At 44.4% G+C, this 12,503-nt stretch overlaps 1 protein-coding gene across 3 annotated transcripts in view; it reads right to left on the bottom strand.

Annotated features, from left to right (window-relative positions):
* TGFBR3 (transforming growth factor beta receptor 3) overlaps nt 1-12,503 on the bottom strand; it is a 199,988-nt gene that overhangs the window by 117,068 nt on the left and 70,417 nt on the right. For all 3 annotated transcript variants that reach the window (XM_040232333.1, XM_040232335.1, XM_040232334.1), the window contains exon 3: nt 4,379-4,563. In XM_040232333.1, the coding sequence (XP_040088267.1) occupies nt 4,379-4,563 (185 nt within the window). The remainder of the gene's footprint in view (nt 1-4,378; nt 4,564-12,503) is intronic.

Raw genomic sequence — 12,503 nt, 5'->3', positions numbered from 1 at the left:
TTATGGCAGAAAGTGAAGAGGATCTAAAAAGCCTCTTGATGAAAGTGAAAGAGGAGAGTGAAAAAGTTGGCTTAAAGCTCAACATTCAGAAAACAAAGATCATGGCATCCAGTCCCATCACTTCATGGGAAATAGATGGGGAAACAGTAGAAACAGTGTCAGACTTTATTTTGGGGGGCTCCAAAATCACTGCAGATGGTGACTGCAGCCATGAAATTAAAAGACACTTACTCCTTGGAAGAAAAGTTATGACCAACCTAGATAGCATATTGAAAAGCAGAGACATTACTTTGTCAACAAAGGTTCGTCTAGTCAAGGCTATGGTTTCACCAGTGGTCATGTATGGATGTGAGAACTGGACTGTGAAGAAAGCTGAGTGCTGAAGAATTGATGCTTTTGAACTGTGGTGTTGGAAAAGACTCTTGAGAGTCCCTTGGAATGCAAGGAGATCCAACCAGTCCATTCTGAAGGAGATCAGCCCTGGGTGTTCTTTGGAAGGAATGATGCTAAAGCTGAAACTCCAGTACTTTGGCCACCTCATGAGAAGAGTTGACTCATTGGAAAAGACTCTGATGCTGGGAGGGATTGGGGGCAGGAGGAGAAGGGGATGACAGAGGATGAGATGGCTGGATGACATCACGGACTCGATGGACGTGAGTCTGAGTGAACTCCGGGAGATGGTGATGGACAGGGAGGCCTGGCGTGCTGCGATTCATGGGGTCGCAGAGAGTCGGACACGACTGAGCGACTGAACTGAACTGAGCCTTCGTATGACTGTTTCCCCAATCTTGTCGGCCTGCTGGGGTCATTACTGTCAGGTGTAGGCTGCTATATCCTCCACAGAGGAAAGGCAGAAGCCTCTCAGCTGAGGAAACTGAAGGTGCCTGGGAGACAGGAATTTAGTGAAATGGTAGAGAAGGGATGATTTAGAATAGATCTTGATGCTTATCCTCCAGCAATAACAAGCGAGGAGGAGCGGGTGGGGATGGGGTTGGTTTAGTAATTCCCTTGCATTAAGGAGGACAGCATGAAAAACAACTACCTCAGTCATAGGAGTCAAAGTAATGATGGCTTGGAGCCAGTAGGGCATTCTTTTTCTAATTTACAAGCAACAACATTTATCATTTCATCTTGAAAAATATTTGTAATATTTGGTAGAAACATGCACAAAGGCTGTCTCTGATCCTCCCTCCCATTATTACCACCAGAATCAACTGGCTGTTATTTTTAGCACAGGCCAATATAAAATAGCATATGTATAAAAATCAAGTTATCTTTAAAAACATCAGAAAGAGTTGGAAGGGCTTAGGTTGGAGAAGGAAGCAATCTTGGTGTTAAAAAAAAACTAGATGCAGTTAAGGTAACTTTTATTTAAGGCAGTTAGAATACTGACAGGCTAAATCATTATTTTTTTAAGAGCTTTACTGAAATAAATCCACATGCCATAAAATTCACCCATTTAAAGTACAACTCCATGGCTTTTAGTATGTTCACATTTATTGACATTTATCGTGAGTCTGAGTGAACTCCGGGAGTTGGTGATGGACAGGGAGGCCTGGCGTGCTGCGATTCATGGGGTCGCAAAGAGTCGGACACGACTGAGTGACTGAACTGAACTGATCAATGGTATTTAGTAATATTCATATACAATTCTGGAACCATCCTGCTGCTGCTGCTGCTGCTAAGTCGCTTCAGTCGTGTCCAACTCTGTGCGACCCCATAGACAGCAGCCCACCAGGCTCCCCCATCCCTGGGATTCTCCACGAAATAACGCTGGAGTGGGTTGCCATTGCCTTCTCCAACACATAAAACTACAATTCAATTTCAGAACATTTTGTCCCCCTCAAAGAAACTCTGTACTCATACTCAGTCAGTACCCAATTTCTCTCTTTTGCCCTTCAGCCCTAAACAACCCCCAATTTACTTTTTGTCTCTATAAATGTGTCTACTGTGGACATTTCATATGTATGGAATCAGACAGTATATGTCTTTTGTGTCTTTCACTTAGCATAATGTTTTTAAGGTTCATCCATGTTGTGGCATGTATCAGTATTTCATTCGTTTTTATTGCTGAATAACATTCCATCATATGGATATACATATATCACATTTCATTTATCCATTCATTCATTGACAGGCATTCAGGTTATTAACACTTTTGACCGGCATTCAGGCATGCTGATTGTTCCCATTTTTTTGGCTATTATGAATAACGTTGCTATGACATTCGTGGACAAGTTTTCATGTGGATGTATATTTTCTTTTCTCTAGTATATACTCTTAGGAATGGAATTGCTGGGTCATATAGTCTAAATGATCTTCCAAAGCTATTGGCATGGCTGCAGTAATGAATTTCCAGAGTCACACATGAAGAAGGTAAGAGATACTTATTTTTCCTCCTCCATTTTACTGTCCATAAACAAACTTCTCCTTCGCTGTCCCTTTGTCAGGGCCTCACTGCTCTGGATTATCCTTGACACTCACTCTGTAGACATAAAATACTCCAGGTCTACCCTATGAAAGCAGTTCAGAGCCAGAGAGAATTTCCAAAGATCACAGGTCCCAACATTTTGTCTTCTAACAAGATAGAATACAACCATCTAATTCCTTAAAGTCCCCCAAAGAAGGAAGAATGCAATTTCCCTCAGTTGCCTAGTCTCAGTAATACCTTCAAATCACTAATCCCAAATCACACATACAGTAAATATTTTTTAACCAAGTTTTAGAGACTATCCCCATAGGCCCTCTTTCTTTACTTCCTCACTGAGCATATGATGTCCCTTGATGCCAGCTCATTTTACGTATCTTCAGGACAACCATGTCTATTTTTATCTAACACAGTAAATACAAGTGTGGGAGAGCTCCGCTATCATTCCTTGAGGTATTTTTCTTTTGATTCCATAGTCTTATGTGAATCTATTTTCAGAATCAACAACAGTACGGCACAATTTAACATGCAGAATTTCTGCTGGTGCTGCTTTTGTAATAGCTCGGACTTGTTTTTTCTTTCTTGGTTCTTCTGAGACAGCATATATAACATGAGTAATTATTGCTGCTAAAGAACTGCTGGAGTCAGCAGTACCTCATATGAGCTGTACTTCCTCCTCCCCTTCTTCCCCTCCCACCACAAATTCTCCCCCATAAGTTAAAAATTAAAGACGCATTACTGGGATAAAGAAATCTGACCTGAAATATGTGCCGCAGCAACAATGGCAAGCAACCAAGAGTATTAACAATAATTTCCAATGTAGCTGGGAAGGTTAGATGATTTGTCTTTGAAATGAGCCAACTCCACACACTTTCGCAAGATTAAAATCAGTTTGCTTTCCCTTCTGGACACCTCGCCTCCCCTAGTCCTACTGCCCCCGCCCTTCCCAAAATGAAGAGTGGTTGAGGCACATAAACAAATGGTTCTGGAAATTAACTTTCTTGATCAGAAACAAGCTCAAAGATAAATTCTGCTCTGCATGGGTTTTTCTACCCTTCACTGGGATCGGGCTTTATTGTGGTTTCTCTCTTCCCAGAGAAATAATACCCTAATGATAACATTTCTGACACAGAAGCTTTAAAACAAAAAGAATGACAACTGCAGGTTATCTTCAAAGAAGTAGCATGACCATTATCCACAATGTGGGTCATTTCGGAGCCATAAGACAGAGGAGGCTATTTCGCTCTTACGATAATGACCTTGGGCAAGTGAGTTATCATTGCACCTGTCTATAACCTATAAATTGAGGGCAGTAATAGGACTTCTTGGAATAAGTGTTTGAGTGGTTCAAACAGTGCTGAGGACAGAGGAAATACTGAGTCACAATGAGCTTGGGTCATCATCACCACCACCAAGACCATCTTCATCTTTGAGAAGATACCTGGCTAGCATAAGGAGCTACCCACCCCAGGGCTTTCATGTGAATATTAATACAATGGAATTAATATAATTCCATTTCCCTTGACACATCCTGCAGGAGAAGTAAGCTCACAAGACAAAGCAAAGAAAGAAGAAAGACAGCACAGAAGGAGATGAGAGACATTCTACAAAAACAGAAAAGTGGCAACATTGTGTTTTCACAACCATGTTTTAAAAGTAAAATTCTCAAAAACATTCTTTCCAATATGGGGGCGGCGGATGGGCAGGAAAGATGAAAAGCTGAGAAAGCTCTCTAGAGAGAAGTCCTAGAGTTGCCCAGTGCAGAGAGCAATCCTTCTGGATTAATTGAAATCCTTCTCTCTCTCTCATGTACTTTGTGTCCTCCTCCCCACTTATGTTCATACACAAGCATCCTCATTAAACCCAGAATGGAAGAAGGAACTCCACATCCAGAGAAGTGTCTTTACAAATTCCAAGGGGCAGTGGGTAGAAAGCTGGCACCACACCCACCTCTCTCTGCGGCTGGCCGGGCCCCTGGTCAGCAGCGCGGAGGTTCAGGACGTGCACCTCCTGAGGCAGCCCCACCGTGCCCCTACTGGCACATCCCGACAGGGCGGTGAAGCTCTCCATCAAGGCCTGGACCGGATGGGAGGCATTGACGGGCAACAGTTCACACCGGGCACCGGGCTCTGGACCTGCAGAAGGAATCACAAACACGAGCCCTTCAGAGACAGCAGTTAACTGTGGTACGATTAAATTTACTGTCTGGATGTATAAGCCACAGCCAACCCACCAGAGGTGCCTATCCAGGTAAGTTGTTTCTAGAAGTGAAAGGTGAAACTGTTAGTTGCTGCTGCTGCTAAGTCACTTCAGTCGTGTCCAACTCTGTGCGACCCCATAGATGGCAGCTCAACAGGCTCCCCCATCCCTGGGATTCTCCAGGCATGAACACTGGCATGGGTTGCCATTTCCTTCTCCAATGCACGAAAGTGAAAAGTGAAAGTGAAGTCGCTCAGTCGTGTCCGACTCTTCGTGACCCCATGGACTGCAGCCCACCAGGCTCCTCCGTCCATGGGATTTTCCAGGCAAGAGTCCTGGAGTGGGGGGCCATTGCCTTCTTTGCTGTTAGTCGCTAGTCATGTCCAACTCTTTTGCAACACCATGAACTGTAGCCCTCCAGGCTCCTCTGTCCATGGGATCTCCAGACAAGAATACTGGAGTTGCCATTTCCTTCTCCAGGATGTCTTCCTGACCAAGGGATAGAACCTGGGTCTCCTGCATTGTAGGCAGATTCTTTACCATCTGAGTCACCTGGGAAGCCCAAGTTGTTTCTAGAGCTAAATGGCAAAAAAAAAAAGTCTACTCTTCTAAAACCCCAACATTAAACTCCTTCTGGATGATTTTGATGTGTATTTGATTAAATTCCCTTTTAGACACACAAGTCACAAATGTTTTCTTCTGGATGGAGGAAACCTCCCATCTGAAATCTGTGTTCAATTCTTCCTTCCCCTCTTAGAAGAAAACCAGAGATAAATAAATTGTATACAGTTCAATATTTAATAGGTGTTTAATAGGTATTAAACACCTAAAATTGCACCCAAAAAAGTATAAGAGGCAGATTCTACCTTTTAAGTGCTTCCTCTCCTTAAAGAAAGCAAAACAAACTTAAGAACATACAAAACCAAGAAGGAATGAGCAGAGGCAGTTGAGGCCAGAGTTATACAGCAAAGTTTGGGAGAGGTCAGAAAGACTCTCCCAAGAGAAGCGGGATACGAGCAGAGCCTCTGAAAGAAAAAGTAAAGGTCTGATCATACGTGACTCCTGCTTCCTCATTCTCCCTTCCTCTAATCAATCAGAACTTAAATCTGAAATCCATCCATTCCTTCCTACCTCTAACTCCTGTAGCCTTCACTGTCTCTGTCCCTAGACAATTGTGGATATTCCTAGAAGGAGCCTCTGGTCTCAAGCTCTCCAAGCTACCTTCCACACAAGCATGGTTCACCTAACCCAGCGTGGTCCTCACTGCATCGCACTGTGTGTGCAATCAATTGTGTTCAATTCTCTGGACCACATGGACTGCAGCCCACCAGGCTCCTCTGTCCATGGAATTTTCCAGGCAAGAGTACTGAAATGGGTTGCCATTTCCTTCTCCAGGAGATCTTTCTGACCCAGTGACTGAACTTGCGTCTCTTATGTCTCCTGCATTGGCAGGCAGTCCTCAACCAAATAAATGGTCATTCCAAATGCAAAGACCTGCCCCTCTCATCCCTGTAGGCATGTCCCATCCCTTAGAGAATTGCTGGCCTATGAATAAAGCCTGTGCTCCTTAAACTGGCATGCAAGGCCTTTCTGGATCTAGCCCCTTCCTATTTCTCCAGCCTTACCCCTCCCCCATCCAAGAACCCCAAATGGCTTAAAGGTCTCCAAACATGATGTTTCTCAACTCCAAGTCTTCATTCAAGCTTGTTTCCTTTTCCCAAATTCCTCTTTCATGCTATCTCCACAGATAGCATGAAAGATCCTCAGACACTTCCTCTGTCCTCCCATAATTTTTCTGCACACTTCTGCTGTTTCTTTTCTATGCTGTAACCACCAGTGTATAAGTCTTGTCTTTGCCAGTCCAGTGGGACCTCCCTGACAGCTGTGGATTATCATCCTTCTATCCTCAGCACCCATCACAGTGCCTCACATGTATAAGATGCAAAAAATATTTCTTAGATGAATCATTAAGCTTAAAGAGAAAAAGCTGTCCCCTCCCTGATCAGTGATGAGGGCACCTTTCTGTATGGAGCTAACATGGGAAAGAGACCGCTACACTGATGGGACATGCATTAACTGAACTGCTAGGGAGGGACATCCAGAAATAAGGAGGGCTCAGTGACACTTAAACCTCACGTACCTCCGTAACATTGGTGCTGTCCCCAGTGAGTTGAGGAGACTGGGACTTGAACAGATAGCATTCTAAATCACCACCTTCCAAATGGAACCAGATAAAAGACCTGCATGCGCTTCATGAGGCCTTCCTGACTCCATACAGTAAAAATACTCTCCAGGATGACAGCCCCAGTCTAAAATGCAAAACCAGGCACTCCTTCATCCCTCCTGCTATACTATAAGCAGACGCCCCGCCTGGTGTGCCAAGTCTATTTCAGAACTCACAGAAATTATCTAGGCTGATAACAGTTATCTGGTCTGAAGTGAAGTGTGTACCTTCTCAAATAATCACTGCCACCCTCTGTATTGCTCTCCTGAGCCCAGCCATTTTCTGAGAAAGAGAGGTGGTGAAGGAAGACGTCATAGCAGCACAGTCAGGAGGTATTGGACGTGCGACTCCCTGAAGTCCCTGAGCAAGGCAAAGGGTATGAGCGGGTGCCTGCACCCCTCCTCCAGCCGTTACCAGCCCTGAGATGTCAGGTGCCTTTCACACCCCAGAGCTCCAGAAAGTCTGCTACTGCTTCTTAACCCTGGGGACAGGCAGCAGCTATTGCTACCCATCCTTGCTACCCTGCCGAACTCATTTCACGGCCTCCTGCCGTGGACATGCCATTATCACAAATGAAGTACAAATGAAAATACTTATCGGTTCCATTCTTGTATGTATGTGCAAAGCTCTGACTGAGCTGCAATTCCACCCAGAACACACCCGCAAAAGGCTTGCAGTCTGCTTGATTCGCCCTTCTCCTCCTTACCACCCTCCTCCTTATACACCACCATCACCCATTAAGATCTTCCTTCAGTCACCACACTGCTCATCTCCACAAAAAACTCGCAACAAATGAAAGGATAAGGTCTTATCCAGAGAGGAAGGGAATCAGAAGAGGAATGCCCCCAGCACCAGGCTTCCCCAGTGGCTCAACTGGTAAAGAATCTGCCTGAAATGGGGGAGACCCAGGTTTGAACCCTGGGTTGGGAAGATCCCCTGGAGAAGGGAATAGTTCCCTACTCCAGTATTCTTGCCTGGAGAATCCCATAGACAGAGGAGCCTAGCGGGCTACAGTTCATGGGGTCAGCAAAGAGTCAGACACGACTGAATGACTAGCTTTCTGTTAGTACTGAAGATGAGTATGCCTCACCTTAAGAGTGTCTGTTCCCTGTCCTAACAGAGTCCAAAACAAGGCACACCCCCACTATATAGGCTGCAGCTCCAGGCATGAGTTATCCAAGTCAGTCCAAAGTCAAAGAAGAGAGAAAGCAATGCATAGGGCACACTCTGATCAACTGACGGGATAGCTGCACTTTACAGAGACCCACTGGGGTCAACATTTAAATACACTCAGTATACAGTATCCCTGACCATCAGACATACTAAAGTTGTGTTGGTTACTGAAGTGCTTTAATGAATTTTTTTCCTCCAAGTTTAAAAAGGAAAAATAGCTACAACATATGATTAATATATTTTTCATTGGAAAAGACTCTAATGCTGGGAAAGATTGAGTGCAAGAGAAGGGGACAACAGAGGAGATGGTTGGATGGTATCACCAACTCAATGGACATGAGTTTGAGCAAACTCCAGGAGACTGAAGGACAGGGAAGACTGGTGTGCTGCGGTCCATGGGATTGCAAAGGGTTGGCATGACAGCAACTGAACAACAATGATTAATATGGATATATTAATCCTTTCTTCCTTAAGGAAGGAAGAGAGGGATGGAGGGAGACAGAAACTGTGAAAGAGAGAGATAAAAGAAAAGAAAAATCAGAAACTATCTATCCCATCCTCCAAGGGTATGTAAGAAATGGTGTCTTCAAGAGTTCAACACACAATGTCAGTCTGGTCTAGTCAGTAAGTAAGTAATAAGTAAATAAATAAGTAGCTCCCAGTAATTGCTCACTATAGGCTGGACAGTGCTAGGTGCTGTATATCATTCCAATACCACCATAAGCAAGTGGTATTATCACCATTTTAAAGAAAAGGAATGTTTAAGTAACTCTTCTAAGCCTGCCCCAGTCACTCAAGGCCTCAAATTCACACCTGCCTCCCAAGTTAGTATCTCTGTAAAGTGAAAGTTTTCATTAAAACACATTGGGCCCACATGGGCTCATTGGTGAATTCTACCAAACATTTAAGAAATTACACCAATTCTCTATAATCTCTTTCAGAAGACAGCAGCAGAGGGAATACTTTCTAACTTATTACCCTAATACCAAAGCCAGACAAAGACCTTGCAAGAAAAGAAAACTACAGACCTGTATCTCTCGTGAACACAAGTACAAAAATTCTCAACAAAATACTAGCAAATCAAATCCAGCAATGGATATAAGGGATTATATATCACAATCAAGTGGGATTTATCCCAGGTATGCAACATTTGAAAATCAATTAATATATCCATCTCACCAACTAGCTAAAAGAGAAGAATGAGAAAAATCCCATGATCATGTCAATAAAAGCAGAAAAAGCATTTTACAAAATCTAACAGTCACTCATGATAAGGACTCTCAGCAAAGTAGGAAGAGACGGGAACTTCCTTAACTGGATAAAGAACCTGTACCAAAAGATCTCACAGTTAGCATTGTACTTAATGGTGAGAAAGTAAAAGCTTTCTCACTAAGATCAACAAGACAAGAACATCCCCTCTCACCACTCATTTTCAACAAAGTACTGGAAGTGCTAGCTAATGCTAATGTATGGCCATGTGATGAAATTCTGGCTAGGTATAGCCTGAGGTGATATGTACAATTTCTCAGAAGTTTCTTAAGAAAGGAAGGAGTTGTGTTCTTCTGCCCTCCTCTCCTTCCTGCTAGCTGGAATACAGACTGACGGACAGAGCTAAAACAGCCATCCTGGGCCATAAGACGGTAGCAACACGGTGAGTCTTACAAAGCATTAAGACAGATGTTGCCTGGGTCACTGATGAACATGGTGCTGTTGCTTCAGCTCTGGACTGCTTTTTTTTAAATATGAAATACATGTAGCTTTTCTCTTATTCAAACCAACATTATTTTGAGTTTTCTGCCATTTATAGCTTGACCTACCTTAATTAATATACTGGCTTTATTTTACTTCATCAAAAATACCAACCTTCTTCCCACCAGAGCCTGCATGCACAAAGTTTCTTTCAGCAACACTTTACCCACCATTCCTATCACTTACTCCTGCCTTGGTGTGACGAACCCCTATTCATTCTTCAGATCTCTCAAGGAAGCTTCTCTTAGCTCTTTTACATTAGATATACATTTGTTGGTACTCTCATGGTACTATTTCTCTTCACTGCATTTCATGTGGTTTAGTTCAGTTGATCAGTCATGTTCAACTCTTTGCGACCTGCAGCACCCCAGGCTTCCCTGTCCATCATCAAATCCCAGAGCTTGCTCAAATTCATGTCCATCGAGTCAGTGATGCCATCCGACCATCTCATTCTCTGTCGTCCCCTTCTCCTCCCACCCTCAATCTTTCCCAGCATCAGGGTCTTTTCAAATGAATCAGTTCTTCACATCAGGTGGCCAAAGTATTGGAGTTTCAGCTTCAGCCTCAGTCCTTCCAATGAATATTCAGGACTGATCTCCTTTAGGATGGACTGGTTGGATCTCCTTGCTGTCCAAGGGACTCTCAAGAGTCTTTTCCAACACCACAGTTCAAAAGCATCAATTCTTTGGCGCTCAGCTTTCTTTATAGTCCAACTCTCACATCCATACATGACTACTGGAAAAACCAAAGCTTTGACTAGATGGACCTTTGTCAGCAAAGTAATGTCTCTGCTTTTTAATATGCTCTCTAGGTTAGTCATAGCGTTTCTTCCAAGAAGTAAGCAACATTTTTTTGTGCAATTATCTGTTCAACATCTGCATACATTCTAGGACTACAGATACCACTAAACTGTGGAATCCAATCATTCTGTTTCCGCTGTATCCCTTATACCAGCGCAATGTCTATCACATAGTATGCATTCAAATATTAATGAGGAAGGAGGCAGGAGAGGAAAAGGGAAAGAACAATGAGGTGATCCATGCACAAAGGATCACATCAAATAGGAGACTCGATCTTAGAGTCTTTCTTTGACTCTTTACCTAGTAGCCACAGCTTCAGTCTTTTTTTTTTTTTTTAATTTTTGTTTTGTATTGGGGTTTAGCTGATTAACAATGTTGTGATAGTTTCAGGTAAACAGTGAAGGGACTCAGTCACACATATACATGTATCCATTCTCCCCCAACTCCCTTCCCATCCAGGCTGCCACATAACATTGAGCAGAGTTCCACATGCTGCCTAGGAGGTCCTTGTTGGTTATCCATTTTAAATACAGCAGTGCAGCTGGACATGTCCATCCCAAACCCCCTAACCATCTCTTCCCCCGCAAAGCTTCAATCTTAGGCTAAAGGGGGAAAAAAATCGAGCAGGACATTTTTGGTTGCTAAGAATCAAGTCCCCATCAGGGCTTCCCCACCCTCAAATGTCACAGAAGGCAGGAAACGCAAACCTGTTTTTGTTCTCTCTTTCTCAACACGCTCTGGCAAGATACTTCTCTCCAAGCAGGCATAACAATCCCCTCTTCCCATCAGCAAGGCACACCCCTAGCCTCATCCTGCCACCTCCTGCGTCAGCCTCCAGGCCTTCCTGCCCCTCTCCTGCAGCCACAGCCTGCCTCCAGCAAGAGGTTTTCCATCCTTTTCCACCAGGCTGCCCACATGGTGGCAGACTCATCTCCAGTTAGAAAAGTTTCCACCTGGGAAGCGCTAATCCCCTCCCCAGACTCTACGACGCGAGCCTGGAGTAGGAAGGGGGCCATGATTCTCACATGACCTCCACGGCGCCCAGGCACAGCACCTCACAGTCACAAAGGCTCAGGAACCAGGGAAACATGCTCCGAAACCCTGTCTGACTCACATGCTCACTTTTGTGGTGACCCGTGAGCTCTGCTACTGTCGGCTCGCCTCAGAGGGCTGGCAGTTTCTCTTGCGGCCACTGCTGGAAACCCACAGCCCTTCCCTCCCTGAGCCATCTCTTCCCCAAAGCCCAAGTGAGCAAGTGAGCACAAGCCCTAGTGGGGCTGCTGAGTGGCTCACCAAAAGCTACCTTACTGCAGTGAGAACCAACAGGGCACAGATCACAGCGGAGAGAAGTGCTGTTCATAAACAACAATCCTGTTAACCTTGCACTGTACTTTATAGTTAAAAGACATTCTATAGAGATTCTATGAAGTGGGTAGAACAGATATCATTCCCACTATACATATATTGCTGTAAGCCACAGAGCTGGGTGCAGATTTCGGTGAACTGCTTCCTGATAGTAACACACCCCCAGAGATGCTTCTGCCTGTTGCCTCCCAATCTGGGTATTTCTGTTTCTTCCGGCCATCTAGTACATGGCCCGTCCAGAAGTCTTTGGGGATAATTCCTAAAAGAATCTAATTAAGCCAGACTCTTTTTCCTGCTCAGTACCCTCCTGGGCAACCAGGACAGACACACAACCCCTATTCACCCACAAAATGCTACTTGTACTGAGTAAAAACATTTACCGACCTGAAGGCAACACAGATTCAAGTAAACCCTGTGGTAAGAAACTCCCCAGGTGGCCCTGACCAAGCGGCCTCCTTCAGCAGGCAGGGCCCTCTGTGCAGCAGCTGGGCCACCCGGAGCAGTCCTGTGAAGCATATGGTGAGACCCCTCAGCCTCCAGCCCCTGCGATGAGCCAGGGTCTAAT

The sequence above is a fragment of the Oryx dammah genome, unplaced genomic scaffold, assembly GCF_014754425.2.
Source record: "Oryx dammah isolate SB20612 unplaced genomic scaffold, SCBI_Odam_1.1 HiC_scaffold_28, whole genome shotgun sequence".
In the NCBI taxonomy this organism is placed as follows: Eukaryota; Metazoa; Chordata; class Mammalia; order Artiodactyla; family Bovidae; genus Oryx; species Oryx dammah.
This window is presented reverse-complemented; position numbering and strand designations above follow the sequence as displayed.